Source organism: Chelonia mydas, chromosome 8 (genome assembly GCF_015237465.2).
Source record: "Chelonia mydas isolate rCheMyd1 chromosome 8, rCheMyd1.pri.v2, whole genome shotgun sequence".
Classification (NCBI taxonomy): domain Eukaryota; kingdom Metazoa; phylum Chordata; order Testudines; family Cheloniidae; genus Chelonia; species Chelonia mydas.
Genome location: NC_057854.1, coordinates 72,659,293 through 72,678,100, shown reverse-complemented (window position 1 = coordinate 72,678,100; position 18,808 = coordinate 72,659,293). Strand labels below are relative to the sequence as shown.

Sequence of the window (18,808 nt, the reverse complement as noted above, 5' to 3'; positions counted from 1 at the left end):
TTTTTAAAAAGAGCTGGAGGGTAATTTTCAAAGGTACAAAAAGGCAGCTAGGTGTCCAACTCCCCTTAAAAGTCAATAAGAATTGAGTGCCTAGCTCCCATTTGTGTTCTTGAAAACCTTCACCCCCGATCCACCTATCTCCCTGAAATCCTCTCTTGTATATTCTTCAAGTGTTTTGTCTAACCTAGTCAGGTGATTCCTTATGTTACCCCTGTGGTTATACTAAATAACCAGCATGTTGCTCAGTCCCTTCATTTGCAGATAAAGATGGCTTGAGGATCATGTGCAATTCAGCTACAGAAGTGTATGGTCTGATCCTGAGCACCTGCTGTTCCAGATGACTTCAGTAGTAGTTATAGGTGCTTGACGCCTCTCAGGATCAGGCCTGGTGTGAGGATCCCTGTTTCTGGGAGGTTTGCAGACATTGCAGGACTTACAGATTTGGGCTCTGACCTCACTGTGTTTGAAATCATGCTGGAACTTACTGTTGTTGCTAACAACATGGTTCTAGCATGATTTCCCTAACTGGTTTGGATAGGGAGCTGTTCTTGAGAACAATGTTAGCAAAACTTCATCTTGGCTAGGGGTGGATTGAGTTGAGTCTACTCCAGAAACAACAAGTGGCACCTTATAGACTAACAGATTTATTTGGGCATAAGCTTTCGTGGGTAAAAAAACACTTCTTCAGATGGTTTTTTACCCACGAAAGCTTATGCCCAAATAAATCTGTTAGTCTTTAACGTTCCACCGGACTCGTTGTTTTTGTATAGGCTAGCTACCCCCCGATACTAGTCTACTCCAGGTGTCCCTTCAGTTTCTGCCAAACTGAAGCTGTCATTTAAACAGCCCTTCTGGCTGTGAAGATAACCCTCTTAATGAGAGCTGGTGTGGTGCTGCCTGCCTAGAGCATTGCTGGAATATTGCAGGTCCTATTACAAAGGTTTCCCTTGCTCTACTGATCTCGAGACTACATGCCTCAGAATAAGAATGTTGAGTTTAAATGCCTGGGGCAGGGTCGCTTGGACTGCAAAGAAAATTATGATTCTCTTCTTTTAAGATGGTTCCTTTGTGCATGACAAAGGTAAGGAAGCTGTGCATAAGATATTTGAATGATCTGGGAACACTTAAAGGGACACGACCAATCTAAACCACATGCTGCTGACTGAAAATGTGGTGGTTTTTTTTTTATTGTTACAAGCAACACTTAAGATTGCTATTGCTGAAAGAGCTGACAGGAAAAAAGTTTCCCCTAGTTTCTTTACATTGTGCATTTGACAACACTTTGTGTATAGTCAGTTTCACTGCTTCCCCTTTAACACAGTTAGTCAAGCCATTACCCTGTTTGTGAGAGTATTGGGAGAGAATCATTTGAAAAACAGGAAAACGTGATTGTAAAGAAACACCACCTGGCAGGAAGCCTCAGTGTTTGAAACTGACTGAATTTCAAGTTCAGCGTTCCTTCAAGAGAACAAACATATTTGTTTGTCTATTACTATTATAAATATATGTTTTCAGACATAAAAGTTTCAAAGACTTTTTGGTAGGTAGGAGTTTTGCATGTTGAGCCCTAGGTGACTCCTCTGCACTGAAGTCTAAGCCCAGAAGCAAGAAAATTCTGAGGGGCTCTTTTCCCTTGTATTATATCCATTGTTGCCTTTGTCCCATAAACTTTGCTAAGTAAATGATCTGTGCCTGTCAAAGCTGCTTCAAGCACCTGTCCACATTGCCTCATAAGACCCCTGGACTAATCCTGCTCCTTAGCAACAGAAAATCACAAAGAACAAGAATCCTAGAGGCTTCAAAGTCCTCTACTGCCATCTTCAGCCCCAAAGATTTTAGGCATTATCTTTGCACTGCAGTTGGGAACAGGACTCCCAGCTAGGGTTGCCAACTTTCGGATTGCAGAAAACTGAACACCCTTGTTCTGCCCCTTCCTGAGGCCACGCCAATTCCCCGTCCCTTCTCCAAGGCTCCACCGCCACTCGCTCCATCCCCTCTTCCACTGTTGCTCACTCTCCCCGGCTCTCGCTCATTTTCACTGGGCTGGGTAGGGGTGTGGAAGAGGGTGAGGGCTCCAGGGTGGGTCCAGAAATGAGGGGTTTGGTGTGTGGGAGGGGGCTCTAGGCTGGGGCAGTGGGATAGGGTGTGGGAGAGGGTACAGACTCTGGGCTGGGGGTTCAGGCTCTGAAATGGGGCCAGAAATGAGGGGTTTGGGGCGGGCTCTGGGCTCGGGCAGGGGGTTAGCAGACAGGGGGGTGAAGGCTCCAGCTGGGGGTGCAGGCTCTGGTGTGGGGCCGGGGCTGAGGGTTTCAAAGTGCGGGAGGGGGTGTGAGTTCTGGGAGGGAGTTTGGGTGTGGGAGGGGGTTCAGGGCACTGGCTCCAGGCCGCACTTACCTCTCAGAAGTGTCCAGCATTTCCCTCCAGCTCCTCTGAAGAGGCGCGGCTTGTTGTGCTGTCCCCATCTGGAGGCACTGACCCCGCAGCTCCCACTGGCCATGGTTCCTGGCCAATTGGAGCTGTGGAGCTGGTGCTTGAGTTGGGAACAGTGCACAGAGCCCCTATGGCCGCACCTCTGCCTAGGAGCTGGAGGAAAATGCTGGCCGCTTCTAGGAGCCATGCAGAGCCAGGGCAGGCAGGGAGCCTGCCTTAGCCCTGCTGACCAGAGCTGCCAGGATCCCTTTTCGACTGGGCGTTCTGGTCGAAAACCGGACGCCCGGCAACCCTACTTCCAGCCTGCCCAGGTATACAGGCATGTGCTAGTGGGGCTCGAGCTAAAAATAGCAATATCTAAATACCTTGTCAGTAGGTAAGAACAAGGTTCTCAGATCTGACGCCATTAGGAAAAAAAGAAAAGGTGTTTCCCATAGATCAGCTACTTCACATACATCTTACAACATACAGAGGCTAGATATATTCTGACATACACACATAGGTCCGACCTGAAGAACAGCTCTGTTAGCTTGAAAGCTTGTCTCTTTCACCAACAGAAGTTGGTCCCATAGAAGATATTACTTTACCCACCTTATCTCATCCACATACATAATGCTCTACAGAAAGGGGGGTAATGGGCGCTCTGACAGACATTTAACTATAACATTGCAAATCACAGTACTAATACATATAATTACCTTTTGATTTCCGAGAGGTAGCTGCTGCCTCTTTGGGGACACATTTATTCCCTCAGGGCCAAGTCCTGGTTCTGTTAAAGTCAAGGACAAAATGGCTGACTTGAGTGGGAACAGCATTTGGCCTTCTGGGTATGAGATAATTCTATTTCATACACCTTCTCTGCAAGTCTGGCCTCAAGAAAAATGGCACCCTGGATGAACTTGTATTTTGGTGCCCCTGGCCCCCAGTGGGCTCCCAGGCTCCCCACCACCCCTTGCATCTCTAACACCTGCATCCCCCTCCTGGACCCACGAGGGGAAATGGAGCTGGATGAATAGAGGAGATGGCATTGCTGCCCACTTTCCCCCTTTGAACGTTGCTGCTCTGTGCACCCTTGGGGTTGGGGGAGCGAAGTCAGAGCTCCCCTCCTCCAGGTCACTTGCTCTCCCCTTACGCAGCCCAGATGGGGAGAGAGCAGCAGCTCCTGGTGCTCGCCTCACAGCACAGACTAGGTGGGGAAAGTGACCTGGATGCATGGAGTGCTTGGTGTTGTTCCTTGATCCTCCCGCACCACAGCCCCTTGGGGGGGCATGGAGGAACGTGTGTGTGCGGGGGAGCAGTGTCTGTGTGTCACCACTCCCACCCATGTTCCTCCCACAGGAGGAAGCAGGTAGAAATCTGGATTTCCCCTCCACCCCCGACCAGCTGGGAGCAGTTTCTGACTCTACATTAGCAGTGCACACCTCTGCACAGCTCCCCCCTTCACCATGGTGCCCCTGGGCAGTCGCCCAGGTGGCCCACCCCTAAGGCCGACCCTACTTCTCTGCCTGAATGTTGTTGGGTATGTACAGAATGTGACCACCACATGTCAGAATCCTCATTCAGTGTTTATTCTGTAGTGTGTATGTTATGGAACATGAAACAATATTGAAAATACTAGAGATATCCTTAGTATTGAATAAAAGCAGGCTTACCCTACCCTCATACGCAGACATGCCAATGTGATCAGTGGAGACAGTGAAGTCCAGTGCATGCTGGGACTTTTCAGCATGACTGGGAAGTGGGTACCACAGGGCTACATTGCCAGTGCAAGTAAATACCCACTGAGTCAGCATTAGCTTTTGTGGCGCCCCTGTTCACTTTCTGAAAGCCCCATGAGGGCTATTTTTAAGGAGGCAGAATAGCTGCACTGGAATTGTGCTTTCAAGGCATTAGTGAGGGCTAGGATTCACTGTGGAGACATAAGGCCTCTGGCACATATCGAGGTATTTTTGTGTCTTGTGGGCTAAACTCCTTCCCATTTCCACAAGAGAGCAAATCCTTCTACCCCACCCCACCCTTCTCAGTGAGAACCTCATCTTGGAGTTTGGAGTCTCCTCCTATGCTGGACATTCATTCTCAGACAGAAACTTGTAACCTTAAATCAAAGAAGACTTATCTGTACAAATAAATGACAAAAGGATCACCAAGGTATTATGGGCTCCGGACCTTTCCTATATTGTCCTGTTAAACACTGACAGTTTGATTCACTCCCAGTGAAGTCAAGGAATGAAATCTTGGTCCCACTGAAGTCAACAGTAGTTATGCATTGACTTCAGTGGGGTGATTTCCTGCAATATGACTACTCACAGAGCAAGTTATTACTCTGCATGAGGAAGGTGGCAGAAGTTGGCCCTGATGTTGCAATCTGTTTTTTCCATTATGTACTTTAGGAATGAGAGATAGAAGCAGAATAGACTAAAAGGTCTTGGTTTTCCTCTCTCACAGACTGCCGCAAGACAAACTCTACTGACTTCAGTGGAGTTGTTCCTGATTCACATCAGTCTGAAATCAGAATCAGGTCACGAGTGCAGATTCACCTGCTTTTCTCACAAATAGCTTAGTATGACCGAGAAATCTCAAGGGAAGGGACATATACTTACCTCGACTGAAATAAAGGAACTGTTTAGAGAGAGAAATTTGATAACTGAGGGAAAAAAAAAATTAAGTGATTGAACCCAAGAACAAATCATGTCATGGCCCTAGCTAAATCTAAGGAGCCTCACCTATGTAAGCAGTTTAATAGAATAGGCAGGATTAATTTATTTTGTAGGTTGCTCTTATTCAGGGATAATTTTTCCTAGACTATAAAATAAGCTTTTTTTAAAAAACAAAACAAACCAACTGAGTGATTTTAAAAAATCAATACCGTATTTGCTTGTGTTAGTACCCAGCAGGATAAACTGAAACTTGGTGAGGCTGTTCCAAATAAAAATGTCAACAAGTATAATTTCTAGGATGTGATGGCATGATCATTGTGTCTTTGAGTATTTTCAGAATGCTTATCACATCATTTTTGAAGATCAGTTGATACTTGGGCATTTAATACAGCTCTCAACTGTATGTCCAAAACAAAATATAAAGTCTCTAATTAAAGGGACACAATGATTAAAAACTGTATATCCCAAAAAATGAATGTACATACCTGTTTTATTAACAAAACTCAGCTTGGACAGTGAAACCGAGCAGTTTCCTTTTTGTTGGTAGTTTCAGTTTCTGTTCCCCATGCACAAACACAATGCTGCAAAGTTTGGGATGCAGACACGGCAGGGAGTATTTACAGTCAACCCAATAACTTATTTCATTGAAACAAATATATACCTCTCCCACAAATATTCCCATTGGTTATAGCTTCAGTATAGAATGTAACTTTGGAGCCTCAAGTGACTGGAAAATGGCCCTTAGAAATATTGTTTAAAGGTTCTCTCTCTAATACTGCAGAGCAAGCCCCTGTAAAAAACATTAGTCATTCTGAATTACAGTCTTGGGAGGGATTTAAAGCCTGGTCTATATTTAAAACTTATACTGAAGGAACCGGTTCTTCAGATTTTGGCAGCTCATCACTGTGCACAGGTAGAAAAAGAGGATTATTTAGGGCAAGAGAAGAGAGAGCAGGCATATACAAAACATTAAATAAGCTGTCTCATCACTTCAAAACACTCCTATTATAAAGGTATTGACTATGTTTAGTTAGTATCATATTGAGGGTCTGGTATTAACTAACCAAGAGAGGAGATTAATATTAAACAATTAAAATTAGATGTTTATTTTAAAACCGTCCAGTACTAAGTAATGACAAAGTTCCAGTCATTTGGTATGAGAGAGGAGTTCCATTACAAAGTGGGTCAATGAGAACAAACTGAGAACAGAGGCTGCTCTAATGAGACTGGGTTTTGAAATCCCTGGAGACTGCTCCTCTATTTTATTTTATTTTTTTCCTAAACTTGCAGTCTTTTCCAAACACTCTGCTCCTGGTGTTGGGACCTGTTTGGCCCAGCTGCCACTCACTGAAACCCCTGTGCCAGGCTGCAATGCCTGGAGCAGGGAGCCAAGCCCAGCCTCGCGGGACGGGAGTCACTGCTGCAAGGTGAGTGTGGGGCAGATTCACCTTCCAACTACCCCCAGGGCACCAGGTTTGCCTAGCCCAGGGATGGGTTAGTACGGCCCTGGACATGGCAACCCATCTAGTACCTTCTCACAACCCACTGGTGAGTTGGGACCCATTATTTGGGAAACACTGTTTAAAGTATTTTCTTTTCCTATCCCCCTTTCCATACACATTCCCTCACATGGGGCTGGTAGACAATGGGGAATAGACATATACTTTTCATGATAGGATCACCTGTATTAATAACTACCCAGAAGCAAGAGTGTGCCTGTATAGCATTGTCACAGCTGCCTAGGGATTCATGGGTTCTACGCTTTATTTTTATCCTTTAGAATTTATCAGAGAATTCTCTATTTTCTATAGAATGTTTTAAACCAAGCCACTGAATTTTACATCATGGATCTAATTTTCTAAGTGTTATAGCTTGGTTAAAAATGATGCAGAAAGGACATCATTCTCTGATATATGTGGTTTAAACTAACTTTTGTAGAACCCTGGTGGTTTAACATCTGTCAGTTTTATAGCATTTTTCCATCAGGACAAAATGTGCTGAAATTGCATGTGATACAATGAATGGGTAAACTTAACTTCCACGTCTGATCCTACAAATCTTTATTCACTTGAAGGTTCTGCTCACAGGACTATTCACCTGCAATTACTCCATGGAGACTACCATAGAAGTTTGGGCCCTAAGTTATTTTCAGCACTGACATGACACCATTAAAATAAACAGATATTAATGTTGGGTGCGTCATGTGGAATTTTAAAGATGAATGTATTACAATAGCATTCAATGAACAGCAAAGTGTCTAAGAAATCAGAGAGACTAAGAGGACATCAGCAAGCTAACTTATCAGAGATTAAAGAAGTCAGGTATATGTTTAACATCAGAATTAAATAAAATAAATGATGATATTTAAATTCTTTGATGTTGCCCAGGTAAGCAATAGTACATCTGTATTTGTACATGAAGAGATATATTACAGCGCAAGATCTATGTTGGTTTCTGTTAGACATGTTAGCTTATTTTAGTTAAACAATTTCCAAGTGTACATAAGTAAATAAGTTCTATAATAATAGGTATGTTTCTTTTGACCGAAAGTGTAGTTTTACTCTGAAAGTGACTCTGTGGCATTGGGGAATTCTATGTTTATTATTGCTCAGTGACTTATAGGTCAATGTGCTCTATTTACAAGTAAAAATTATGACTTTTCTGTCTGTGCCAAGCTGTGTCTGCAACAGTAAAAGATTTGGCAGGACAAATTCTTCCCTCAGTTACACCTGTGAAACTTGATGGAAATCTAGCTTGCTATCCCATAGCTATGTTGTCTCTATTTTACTAACAAGTGTTTTTAAAAAAAAAAAAAAAGGCAAAATCCCATTTTGGTCAACACAGTGAGCACTTGTGGCTCTGACTACACACAGGGAGAAGATCTGTTTGGTAAGAAGTGCTCTTTCTCCAGAGTACAACTGCACTTAGAGATTTAAAGACCTGCAGTTGGTCCTGATCAAAGCTGCCTCTTGGCTATATCAGAAATAGTTATATTAGCACAGTCAGACGACTGGAAGAAGGTGGTACTTCATCCTTAGCAATGATCATATTTCTAAAGAATGCCCCAAGAGCTGCGAGATTAATCAGTCAGCAAACAGAGTTGTCATTTTGTTCTCTATCAGGTGGAAATCCTTGATTGGAAGACAAAACAACAGCTGTGCTTTCTGGATAAGGTAAATGATAATATTGTTAAAATGGCAGGTGACAGTTTTTAATTTTCTGTAAGTAAATGGAGTGCTTGTGAAAGGAGATGGAAAACCCTTCCTCCTCCACTGGAGACAACAGCCTAGGCAGCGGCAGGGCAAACTTGCCCACGTCGCCTTACAAAATCCCTCAACCCTCTTCTGGAAGGACGAGAGCGCAGGGAGCGCTTCCAACTTCATTCGCATTCAACCTCTCAGCTGAGGGGGCCTACAAGGGTGCCAGTTTAGTAACCAGTTGTGAAGTGACCCTGGAGAGATTTCACATAAGCCGCAAAACTATCCTCATGTTGTAATAACTTTGGTCATTATTAACATGGATGGATTTGCAACATGGGCTAGAGATTAAATGCTCCCTTTTCATATTACGAGTGGCTTGAGCTGTCCATACTAGAAATAGAATTTTTTGGCCATGTTTCGGAAAGTTAAAGGAATGCTATCAACTTGAAAAATCACATTTCCACCTGCACATTTTTTGTACATACTGATCATCTTCCAATACAAATGTCTTACATGAACAGTATTTTTTGTTGCCTAGGTGGAACCACGTGCCACAATTAGTGATATCAGATTGATGTTCCATAAATCATGTAAGTATAATATTTTCAAAGAAACATACTAAGGGTACAAATCACATCAGAATATCCAGTACATAAATATTTAAGATAAAATTATATAGTTTGATGGAGCATGTGATATATACACACACACACACCACACATTAACGCAAATAATCAGCAACTGAACACTAATGAGCTGAGATTTAAAATAATTTTTCATTAGCTGTCATCTCCTAATTCATGCAGATCTGTGCTTTGATCTGTAACTTGTTTTTTTTTTTTTGTAATAAACAATAAAACAAGAAGTCATAAAAATCTCCAACCAAAAACTTCTTCTCTCATTCGGTTGCAGTCATTACAACAGTGGATAATCCAAAAGCAAATACTATGGATAATTTTATGTTTTCTAATTTGTCTTGCAGATCCCAAGTGGTATCCAGCAAGGCAGTCAATAAGACTTGATCCCAGTAAGTACCAGTTGAGTCTAGAGTAATAAGGCTATGAACATAGTGCTTGCATAGAGGGGTGCCACATCCTGCCCTCTCTGCTGGTATTATCTGCTATAAGTGGGAGTTTTGCTGAACTAGTTAACATTATGAAGGACTTTACAAAAAGGAGCCCACACAAGCTGAATTCTTTTAACATTATTGCTCAGAGTCCCACAGATGGGTCTGGTGACAGTATCCACTGTTTAGTTAACTTGGGAGTTTGCACATTGTTTTAATTTGTTTTCAACTGTTGAGCACTTGTCCTTCAATGGAAGCAGCATGTAATCTATATATTACCTGCACCTAACTGCAATGAGATGGACCCCAAAGTGGTGCTCGTCTGTGAAAAGTCTGAAGGGTTATGTGCTAGTGCTGTTAATTCACATTAACTTCGTTTTATCGCAGGTGGACATTACAGTTTTCTCATGTGATAAGATAATGCAAAATGAATTAATGGGAATATAGGATCTACAGACTTAGCTGGTGCCAAGTGGCTGATTCAGTTAATTTAGTCACAGGTATTTCTGGTAGAAAACTCTTGTCGCATGGCATTGGTGCACAAGGGAAAGCATAACTGGAGAAAAAATGTTAATTCTCCATAGTTATTCAAAACAATGTAGCACCTTTTCCCCCCTGCTACTAAGCATACAATTGTTTACATAATCCCTTTAAATGATTATGCTAGTAAAGATTAACGTGCTGTTTTGGGATCAGTCCCTGGGAAAATATGTGCTTGAGCAGCTTTGTTTCCTTCCTTTCCTTACGTTATCAGGCCCCATCCAGTGGCTTATGCTGGGAAAATGGTCACTGGGAAACAACTGGAACTATCGGAATTCCCCTAAATGCAGGCACTTGCCACCAGCCCAAAGCAGGCATGTCTCTCATAGGTCAAACCTCCGAAATGGAAAGATGTCAGTTAAACAAAAGAGCGTGAAAAAGAGTTGAATATAAATTGCATTCTACTATGCAGAGAGGGAGAGATCCTGGTCTGCTCCATACCTCCTGCCTAGGACCAAAACCCTGTGGAACGACCACATATCCATTGGACTGAAGTGGAAGGCCACAAAGAGATTACATAGGGGCACACTTCAGCCTCTTGCATGGATGAGGAATGAGAAGGGGACTGGTTAGTGGGTCCATGATCTATGTAAATTCTCTCTCCCTACAGAGAGAGCAGTGACACAGCCCCAGTAGTGTCTACCCATTTTCTGCAATGGAATATGCTACTGCAAAGCAGGGGATGAGGATTCAATTGATGGTGTGTTGGTTTCAGTGGTTTTCCGTGGGTGCATAGCAAATTCACTCCTATATTTTTTCCTATTGGTTTTTATGCAAATATAAGGAAACAGAAGCACACTGCATTTGTTTTATCAAATGGCACCCTCTTACCTAAGACTCTGGTAAAAGCATGTGTCAGGCCAAAGAATCCCACAGATTGGTCTAAACAGACTAAAGGGTTTCTTTAGGGTTAATATGGTACCAGAGTTTACTTTAATTTCACTGTGATGTGTATAACTACTTCTTCTTCTCAGAAGGAAAATCCTTGAGAGATGAGGAAATCCTGCAGCATCTCCCAGTTGGCACAACCGCTACACTATATTTTAAAGATTTAGGGCCACAAATAGGATGGACTATGGTGAGCTATGCTGCAAGCCTGAGACATTTTAATTAATGCTTCTCCTTAATTAATTCTTGCATCACTTTCTCTCTGCATTTATTTAGAATGTCCATGCGCTGCCTGGTCTGACAGCAGATATAGACAGTGGAGTTTCATTTTCAGTGACTCTAATCTTAAGAAGCATTTAACCAGAGAACCCAATAAAAGTACATCATGAAATCCTGACAATGCACCCCATGGAAAAGCAGCAGTGATCGCCTTGCAACATGGTAGCCTGGCACCCAGGAACTAAGTGACTATGTAACTTCTGTTCCTTGGGCTGTCCGAGATCAGGCTCATCCTATTGTCCTGGCGATCAATCCTGCAAAGACATATGAGTGACTTTACTCATGTCAGTCAATTTCATTGACTTCGATGGGTCTACTTATGAGAGTAAAATTACTCACATGCATGTTTACAGTTCAGGTCCTGGGACACTAATGACAGCTGGTCATTTCAGTGGCAGCATGAATTCAGTTTCATTTTGGTGAATAGTTTTGGCTGAATAAACACTGAAAACAAACATTTTGAAACTCAAAGTTTGCTTTGAAACTATCAAAAGGAACCATTTCAACATTGTGTTTTGAATCAACATTTCATTTAGAAACCAAGTGTCGCTTCAAATAGACCTTCACACTCTTTCATTTGACCCAAACAAATTTTTTTTTCTTTTTAGTTTTTCACTTTTTCAAGAAAGAACATCACAAAAAATCATTTCTGGTTTGAAACTACCCGAATATTTTTTTGGTTCAGCCACCAAACTGAAAAATCAGTTATTCATTCAGCTCTAACATTAACAGAAATTGAAAACTTCAAACTTTTCTGCCCTCTTAATTCAGAGAAAAGTTCCATTGTGGCAGCATTAGCCTGTAGCATTGACTAGGTGGTAAAATAAATGGTGGCTCTGAAATGAAGTGGGCAACTGTCCCTGCACAAAGCTTTCTGTGATTCCACAACACACACTTTGTCCTTTAGTTTTAATTTAAATGTCACAGCATGAAGGTAAAGTTAGACAGCAATTTGAAAACATATTTTTAGTTAAAATAATGAATATAATCTTATTAATGACAAATAGCAAAGACAAAAGTAATAAACCCCCCTATAATTTTAAATCACCTTTCGTTGAGTATAAATCTTCAGATTATCACACTGGAGCCTATGTTAGAAAAAGACGACTACCAAGTAATCCTAAATGCAGTAAGATGATCAGAACAAATAATTACAATATGAGCAGGTTATCGGATCAAGATGCTTTCATATCAATGTACAGTGAAATACCACAGCATATCAAAACATGATAATGTAAATTAAAGCATAGATCCTACCATATGATTGTCCTGTGAAACATCTAGACCCTCCCTCACCCTGCCCTCGTTCATCTTATTCAGACATAACCTAAGACAAACTTTAGCTTCAGCAAGTTTAAAGAAAAAATGTCTTCCCATCTACAGTCAATTTAACCTTTGCCAGGAAGACTGCTGATGCAATTACATCATATAATATCACTAATACCTCAACACATTTTCTGGACATATGAGTAGCTCTAACTATATCAGAAAAAAGTGATGATTTTTTGTTACATAAGTACAGTACATTTCCCTTATTTCTCCATAATTCAGACATGAACCTACTTTAATTAGTTATGGAAGCAAAAGTAATTATAAAAATTGAGGTCAAGTTAAAGTGATGCTCGTATGAAGTATTTCTATTTTAAACAAAATTGACTCATTAGAAACTAGTTTCTTACCCCCCCACCTTTTTTTTGGAGAAATTCTTTACCAGCATTCTTTTTAACCTACAGTCAAAAAGTAGTTTTATAGGATACCAAGATGAAAAATAAAGGCTAACGTTATATAAATATAATTTGCATGCACATTTATCACAACTGTATGTGCTCCCATGTTAATTGCAAATAACTCGTCACCTGTGCATGTAAATACTTAAGTTGGATGTCATTACTACAAATGCAAGTGCACATTATATGTATGCATTTCTAACAATCTCAGTCTATAATTCCAAATGTTGTCATGCCAAAAAAACCCACAAAAACACACCTCCATTCTGGATTGGTGGAGGAATTTACTAATCACAAAACGAAAACAAAGCACTGCCACTGATCTGCTCTGTCTAATTATTCTTTCTCTCTCTCTCTCTCTCTCTCTTTTTTTTTTGGGCAGGTATTTTTGACAGAATATGCAGGTCCATTGTTCATCTATTTTCTGTTTTATTTCCGCATGCCTTTTGTCTATGGGCTGGATGACAAGATGACATCAAGCCCACATCCAGTGGTTAAGTAAGTTCTGTTATGAGCCTCAAGCAATATTTTTGTAAGCATCATATTTTTATTCCAAATTTCTTGCCACACTTGTTTCTGTAGCATTCTTAAATGCTTTTGTCTTGCTATTTCTAGCTTGGCATGTATCTGCCATTCTTTCCACTACATCAAAAGGTTGATTGAAACAATATTTGTTCATCGGTTCTCCCATGGGACTATGCCACTGAGGAATATTATTAAGGTAAATTGTGACAAAAATCTACCCACAGCCCTCTAGTAAATACAATCTGGCCACTCTCTGCACTGCTTCATTAGCACAGTGTTTTGGTGTGGCTTTTGTGGTAATGCACAACAGCTCTGATTATGTAAAGCTGTAATTCTTTTACAAGATCTCACAATAACCTTCCCATTGTAACCTACATGCCACCCTGCCATTATAATTCCTGTCACAGTTTTCCCATTGCTCTTTCAAGATTTAATACCTTCAGTATTCATTCCCTTTTTCGCCCGCTAGGCGCTAGCTCTCTTGGGTGTGAGGATTTCAGAAGCAGTGTTATATTTCAGAAGCAGGCACAGTCTAGTAGTACGTAGCTAGAGGTTTTCAAAATATTTTTAATCTGTTTTTTGTAATAGTATCATAGAATCATGTCTCTCCTTGACAGTTATAAATTTGGCTTTGCTTCTTGTGTAGCATAAAGCACCATGGCTGTTCTACATTTCCTTCCTGTCTTGAGCACACTTTAGCAACAACTCTGTTCTGGGAGCAGGGGCTCACCTGTGCTCCCTCCGTTGGCTGCCTGTCTGCCTGCATAGTGGTATGAGAGACTGCGTGGATATGCAGTAACTACAGACATTTTTTTAAAAAAAGAGGCAGCAGAATACTATATTTTAAAATAATGTTATATAGAATCTGGAAGATAGCAGATTATGTCGTATCCCAATAGCCCGGTTTTACGATATTTAATATTTTGTGTTTAGACTATTCCTTTAAAATACATCTGCATTTTAAGGGATTGGTAGTCTGACCTGGGAACAAGAAGACTCTAGTGTCATTTTAACACCCTACCAATAGTCCTATCTTTGTTATTACCTTATTGATCATCTGACTCCCTGCAGCTGATTAGCATTAGCTTTGTGCTTCCTAAATAGGAAAAGGGTCCTAAATATTCGGCTAGTAGCATGAGCTGGGCACTGGTAGTCACAGTGAATTTTTTTTTGCACAGATTTATTTTTATTGCTTTCCTAAGCAGAGATGTGTACAGGTTTCTATCAGGCTAGCAGCTCACTTAGAAATGTCTACTCTGGACAAGTGGTAGCTATTTTACATTAACAACATTAGATGTGCGAAAGCAGGACAATTGTACCTTTAAAGTGAATTCATACAGTGCATTAAATCATCACTTGTCACTGGTGTCTGACACCCCTATTGCACCACTCCAGTCCAAACAAAATACAGCTGCTAAAATCCTTATCTTTGCCAGTCATTCTGATCAGGGCCTTTGAATCACTTCCCCTTCTCCACCACATCAAGTTCACAATACTTGTCTTCATCCTCAATTTCATACATAACCATGTGTCTCCCTACTTATCTGCACTTGGGCCTGATTCACCTCGCACTTGCTCTGGTGTAATTCTGTTGATTTTAATGGAGTTATTTGTGATGAAAAAATTAATATCAGGTTGACCCTTAATGAATTTTTTTCAAATTTATCAGCACACCAAAAAATTTTTATAAAAAGTTTCTGGTCAAATTAAACATTTCATTTGAGGGTGTTTTTTTTTTAATTAAAATAAAATTTAAATTTCAGAATGAAAAGTCATTTTTAATTGAAAGATTTTGAAAATGTCAAAATCCAACATTTCTAATTTTTTAAAATATATTTAAAAAATATATTTTTGAGTGAAACAATTCAGAAAGTTCAACATGAATTTGCAATAACTCTTGGTCACCCCAAATCTGCATTTCTTGATGAAAAACATTTCACAGGAACAGTTTTACCAACTCTAATCCCATTATCTTTACCAGCCTCAACATACTTCTTGTTTTTTTTTTTCTCTCACAGCCATATGTGCTTCTTCCATGCCACCACATGTGTGTGGAACGTTCTTCCTGGGTTGTAAAGACAGTTCCCCATTTAAATTGGGGTAAAGGGATCAAGTTGATGTAAGGTCCAGTGGCCCAGACCCTTAAAGGAATTTAGGTGTATAACTTCCTTTGAGGATCTGCCTTATTACTTTCACTTTGTGGGAGGAGAAAGGAGTGGGTGTACAGATTTTCAAGGACATTTAATTATATAAGAAATTTGGGCACCAAGAAACCATTTGTGAGATAGCAGGAGCAAAGAAATGTCGGACTCCCTTCCCCCCCGCCCCCCCACAATTCAAAATGGAGCAATTTTAAACACCTTAGAACTTCCAAACAACTCCGTGTAACTTTCACTAAAATTCCATCACTCCCCTATCATGATGTGTGTGATTTTATATTAGGCCTACTCTTTTTTTATTATTATTCCTAATTAAGAGACAAATTGTTACACTCCACTCTAAAAGGGAAGCCCAGCTCAGCCTTAATTTTGGAGCCATAAATATGGTTTAATAATATATATGTACATATCTTTTTACCTAGTCTGACTACACATTTTTCTCCAGCACTCAAATATAGGTGGTAGAAAAGGCCTCCTATTTTAGATACATCATTGTTCATATAGGGGCTGTTGCTTGTTTGTCCTCTAGGAGAAGTCAATCATCTTAATTTAACGAGAGACAATCAAGTTCCTTGTGAGCATGACTTAAAGGGGATGAGATTGGACATTTCTGAGAGGGAGAAGGGTTTCCATCCATCATATTGGCTGGGAGACCCTTCACCTTTGTTTCACATACATGGCAGTAGGGTCATTTGGGCTCTTTTAATGCTTCATTGTGCTCTCCAGGACCTGGAGGATATGAGCAATTTTTAAGAAAAGATACAGACGTAATTAAAATGGAAACAGACATGTCCTGCCCATGAAGGTTCTACTCATTCCTAGTAGGAATCAAGTAAAAACATTACACGGTATAAACAAAGCTCCTTTTGGTAGCACTCCATATACTCTTGAAAGGTTGTGTTACTTTGTTAGGCCCTGCTAAGCAGTGTCATCTGCTGGGAGTCTGTGTATGAAGAATGAGTACTGCCAGTTTTGATATGACTGATACTGCTTTCAGCAGTGGCAAATCCCACTTACTTTAGGAGTCTTTCTTTAAAACTGAACTATGTTTTTGTAGTAATTGGTGTACTTTGGTTGTTCACATTAATTACAGCATTTATTGTTGGGATCAGATTCCCAATGTTTAGATGATGCTTTAGAACAGGGGTTCTCAACCTTTTTCTTTCTGAGGCCCCCCCAACATGCTATAAAAACTCCATGGCCCACCCATGCCACAACAACTGATTTTCTGCATATAAAAGCCAGGGCCGGTTTTAGGGGGTAGCAAGCAGGGCAGTTGCCTGGGGCTTCGGCTTCAGCTTCAGCCCTGGCTGGCAGGGCTCAGGGCTTCAGCGCCATGTGGCAGGGCTTCAGCTTTCTATCCTGGGCCCCAGTGAGTCTAATGCTGGCCCTGCTTGGCAACCCCCATGAAACCTGCTCACAGTCCCCCAGCGGGCCCTGGGCCCCTGGTTGGGAACCACTGCTTTAGAAGGATTTTTTTTCTGCACTAAAAGCCATAGGCATATACAACTCAGCTCATGGCAAGTGCCAAACTTATGGGAGAGTTTCCTTGTAAGATTCCATTTTAACAGTCTGAGCCCTTCAGGGCAGAGACTTTCCCCATAAGTCTGTACCATGCCTGGTGTGTTTTGGGTGATACTGTAGTACAATAATGAACAGTGAGGAAGGATGGTCTTGGGGTTCGGGTGCTGGACTAGCACACAAATATCTGAGTCTGGTTCTGCTGCAGGTTTTCTGAATAACTTTGGAAAAGTCACTTAACCTCTGCACCTGAGTTCCATTATCTGTAACAGAGATAATCATGCTTTCTTTGGCCCCCCATTTGTCTGTCTGGCCTGTAAACCTGCAGTAGGGACTGTCTCTTTATGTGTTTGTACAGTGCCTTGCACAATGGGGCCTCACCCTTGATTGAGGCCTCTGGGCTCTACTATAATATAAACAATTCTAGGAAAAATGATACTGACATTCATCACAAAGCTGTGAAGGCAGCCACCACCCTTGGAGCATGTGAGATTTTACTACCTCTCAAACCATCAGCTAAAAACCACATTGTCAGATATACTACATTCAGCAAGTCTGGTTTGCAGATGTTAAGATTCTGATTTCAGATACACAACCAGTGGTGAGCTGGAGCAGGTTGACACCGGTTCGTGGGAACCGGTTGTTAAATTTAGAAGCCCTTTTAGAACCGGTTGTCCCTTGTGGGACAACTGGTTCTAAAAGGGCTTCTAAATTTAACAACCGACCAAAAGTGGCACCTTAGGCGCCGACTCTGGGTGGTCCGGGGCTGGAGCACCCACGGGGAAAATTCGGTGGGTGCAGAGCCCCCACCAGCAGCTCCCCACCCCGTGCCCGGCCCCAGCTCCCCTCCGCTCCTGAACACGCCGGCCCGCTCTGCTTCTCCCCCCGCCCCCCCCCGCAAATCAGCTGTTCGCCTGGGAGGGCTGAGAAGCAGGCGGCGGCTTCGCGCTCAGGCCCAAGGAGGTGAAGGCGGAGCGGAAGTGAGCTGGGGAGGGGGGGCATGAGGAGGGCCGCCCACACTGCAGCAGGTAATCCGGGGGGGGGGGGGGGAGGGTCAGGGGAACCGCTCCCCACCCCAGCTCGCCTCCGCCTCCCTGGGCCGGAGCACAAAGCCACCACCTGCTTCTCAGTCCTCACCGGCTTCCTGTGCGAACAGCTGATTCGTGGGAAGCCGGCAGGGGGGCCAGAGAAGCAGGGTGGGGCGGGGCATTCAGGGGAGGAGGCAGAGCGGAGGTGAAGTGAGCTGGGGCCGGGCGCGGGGCGGGAGCTGCCAGTGGGTGCTCTGCACCCACAAAATTTTCCCCATGGGGGCTCCAGCCCCGGAGCACCCACGGAGTTGATGCCTAAGGCACCACCTTTTTATGTGATCAGTGGGGAGAGCAGCCGCTCCCCCTGCTCCCCCCCCAGCTATGCTACCCCGCCCAGAGGGACCTGCCAGATGCTTTCCGGGAGCCGCCCCAGGTAAGCACCGCCGGGACTCCCCACCTTGCCCCCCAGCAGGTCCTCTGGCTCTTAGGGGCGGGATGGGGTGGACACCCACTACGGTGGCCCACGAGACCCTCCTGCCCGGTTCTGGGGGCAGTCAGGGGACAGGGTTGGATGGGGCAGGGATCCCAGGGGGGGCGTCAAGGAACACGGGGGGGGGGGGGGAACCACGACCCCCTTGTGGGGTGAGGAGGGAACCAGTTGTTAAGATTTTGGCAACTCATCACCGTACACAACCTCTTTGGGCATTACTGCCAGAAATGCTGTTTCACCATATAGCTGTAGATAATGGCTATCTTGTTACTCTCTCTCTACATTTAATAAGCAGAGC

At 42.6% G+C, this 18,808-nt stretch overlaps 1 protein-coding gene across 3 annotated transcripts in view; it reads left to right on the top strand.

The window, feature by feature from the left end:
- Positions 1–18,808, top strand: part of LOC102931932 (very-long-chain enoyl-CoA reductase) — a 36,535-nt gene that overhangs the window by 9,179 nt on the left and 8,548 nt on the right. For 2 of the 3 annotated variants that reach the window (XM_043521491.1, XM_027827516.3), the window contains exons 2-7: positions 8,210–8,260; positions 8,826–8,877; positions 9,270–9,314; positions 10,868–10,971; positions 13,170–13,285; positions 13,403–13,508. In XM_043521491.1, the coding sequence (XP_043377426.1) occupies positions 8,210–8,260; positions 8,826–8,877; positions 9,270–9,314; positions 10,868–10,971; positions 13,170–13,285; positions 13,403–13,508 (474 nt within the window). Of the gene's footprint in view, positions 1–6,377; positions 6,515–8,209; positions 8,261–8,825; positions 8,878–9,269; positions 9,315–10,867; positions 10,972–13,169; positions 13,286–13,402; positions 13,509–18,808 lie in introns of all 3 variants that reach the window. The other variant, XM_043521492.1, reaches the window with a different exon arrangement.